Genomic DNA, 2266 nt, shown 5'->3' with positions numbered 1-2266 from the left:
TATCTAGTGCAGGATTCTCACACAGACACCATCTTTATATACACAGAATACAGCATTATTATTATGTGACAGTGTATCTAGTGCAGGATTCTCATACAGGCACCATCTTTATACACAGGCAGCAGCATTATTATTATGTGACAGTGTATCTAGTGCAGGATTCTCACACAGGCACCATCTTTATATACACAGAATGCAGCATTATTATTATTATCATTGTATCTAGGGCAGGATTCTCACACAGGCACCATTATACCATACACCGAATGCAGCATGAAGAGGCTCAGTGAAGGTGACAGTGACGGTGTGTAAGTGTCTGATCGGGTCACACAGCTCATAAAAGGTCAGACGCCCAGCCTCATAGTCCAGCAGTATTCCTACTGTGTCACATGATAGAGGGGGGCATAATGAGGTGTCTATTGTGTTATGTATCATGTAAAGATGTTTATTATAACCCCTCAAACACCAGCACTTGTTATTATTTCCTATCACAGACTGATCTCCTCTCCTTCCCATACTGGTATAACAAACCCCTACACGCCAGCGCCCTGATTTACTGATCTGCACTTCCCAGTAATGTCGTCCTGAGGAAAAGCTCCTGGTGCTTAATACCTGAGGAACATCTGTAAATCTCTCTGGTGTTTCTGGTCGCTGCTGGTTTATATCTGACCAGGATGCAGTTTTCAGGTCACCTGATACAATAACATTATTATGAGCTGTGTTTATATCCAGTAATAAGTCTGATGTCACCTGCATATAGCTCTCTCTCTTTACATCACTCACAATATCAGCTAAACCTCTGTATAAGGTCACTGAGATCAGATCCTCTTCTAAATCCCCCCCAGCAGGGACCTGTTTATCACCTCTCTGTGTGACCTCATTATCTCCCTTCTCAGCACCACAAAAGTCATCTCTGTGTGATTCCTGTTCTTGTAGGACAGTTAATGGGTCAGTCATGTTGCACAGCTCCTCAATGTGACTCATCTTCCTGGTCAGTTCGTCCTTCTCTTTTTCCAGCTGCTGGATCAGATCAGAGATTGTGAGTAAAACCTGCTCCTGCTGCCGGGTGATGTCACTCAGGACTCGCTTCTCTAGGTCTTCCAGCTGTTTCCTGATGTCCCTAATCAGGGCAGTGAGTCGCTCTGTTACACCAGCTGCTTTCTCTTGCACCCCTCTCCTGTGCTCCTGCAGACTCTGGACTCTTTTCTCAGTCTTCTCTCTCTTTGTGGTCAGTTTCTGCAGAACATTTCTCAGTTTCTTTTTCTTCTTCTCAGAAGCCTCATTCAGCAGCTCCACCTGGTGTCCCCTGTGATCTCCGGCTAGGGAGCAGGACACACAGATACAGGCAGCATCCTCAGTGCAGTAGTATAACAGGACCTTCTTGTGTTTGGAGCATTTTCTGTTACCCCAGGAAGTGGTGGGTTCAGTTAAGACGTGTTCCTCAGACTTGCTGTGTACCCTCAGGTGGGTATCACACAGAGAAGCCTCACACAGCAGACATGATTTAGCAGCAGGTACAGGAGAGTGAACACAGTAAGTGCAGAGGACCCCAGTGTCTTTTTGCTCTGGCTGAGTAATCTGTAAATGCTTCACTACATTATACAGCGCTATGTTCCTCTGCAGTTTAGGTTTCTTAGTAAAAGTTTCTCTGCACTCAGGACAGGAATAAACCCCAGACCCCTCCTGGGTACCCAGCACACTCTCAATACAGCCCAGGCAGAAGTTATGGCCACAGCTGAGATTTACAGGATCTGTATAAAGGCTCAGGCAGATGGGGCAGGTTAGCTCCTCTCTCAGATCAGCAGTCGCCATTCTTGTATTCAGCAGGAAACGAAACTTACATTAACTTCCTATTCAGCACAAGGGTGTGGTGTTTACGTAACTGTATGTGCTCTGCCTGTTAACTCTTTATGTACCAGACTGTAGTGACCAGGGCAGGTTTGTAAACTGATAAATGTTCTGTAGCGCTCAGTAATTTGTGTATCTGATGACATCACATGAAATATTAGCACAGAAATAAATCTAGTTTTTCTGTTGTGCTATTTGTCTGTGAATAAAATATTATATCACACAGTATAACAGCACCTACATATACATAAGATAATGGTAGATAAATGTTATGCAGTTTAAATCATCTGTAGTTTCCTTTTCTTAGAATCTCTAATTTATAAAAAAAAAATGTAATTTGTGTTAGTTAAAGGGAAATGCAAGTTAAAACTTTTATACTTTTATGATTTTATAGGGGCAGCTACTTTATATAAAATGC

At 43.0% G+C, this 2266-nt stretch overlaps 1 protein-coding gene across 1 annotated transcript; it reads right to left on the bottom strand.

The window, feature by feature from the left end:
- Positions 1-204: 204 nt before the first annotated feature.
- Positions 205-1812, bottom strand: LOC128667218 (E3 ubiquitin/ISG15 ligase TRIM25-like). Its single transcript, XM_053722156.1, has one exon. The coding sequence runs from the start codon at positions 1810-1812 to the stop codon at positions 223-225; it is 1590 nt and encodes a 529-aa protein (XP_053578131.1). The 3' UTR covers positions 205-222.
- Positions 1813-2266: the final 454 nt, after the last annotated feature.

This window comes from Bombina bombina, chromosome 7, assembly GCF_027579735.1.
Source record: "Bombina bombina isolate aBomBom1 chromosome 7, aBomBom1.pri, whole genome shotgun sequence".
Classification (NCBI taxonomy): Eukaryota; Metazoa; Chordata; class Amphibia; order Anura; family Bombinatoridae; genus Bombina; species Bombina bombina.
Note: the sequence above shows the minus strand (reverse complement) of the source record. Positions and strands in the feature narration are given on the sequence as shown.

Coding starts and splice junctions, on each gene's coding strand:
- LOC128667218 (XM_053722156.1), bottom strand. CDS start 1,812: ATGGCGACTGCTGATCTGAGAGAGGAGCTAACCTGCCCCATCTGCCTG.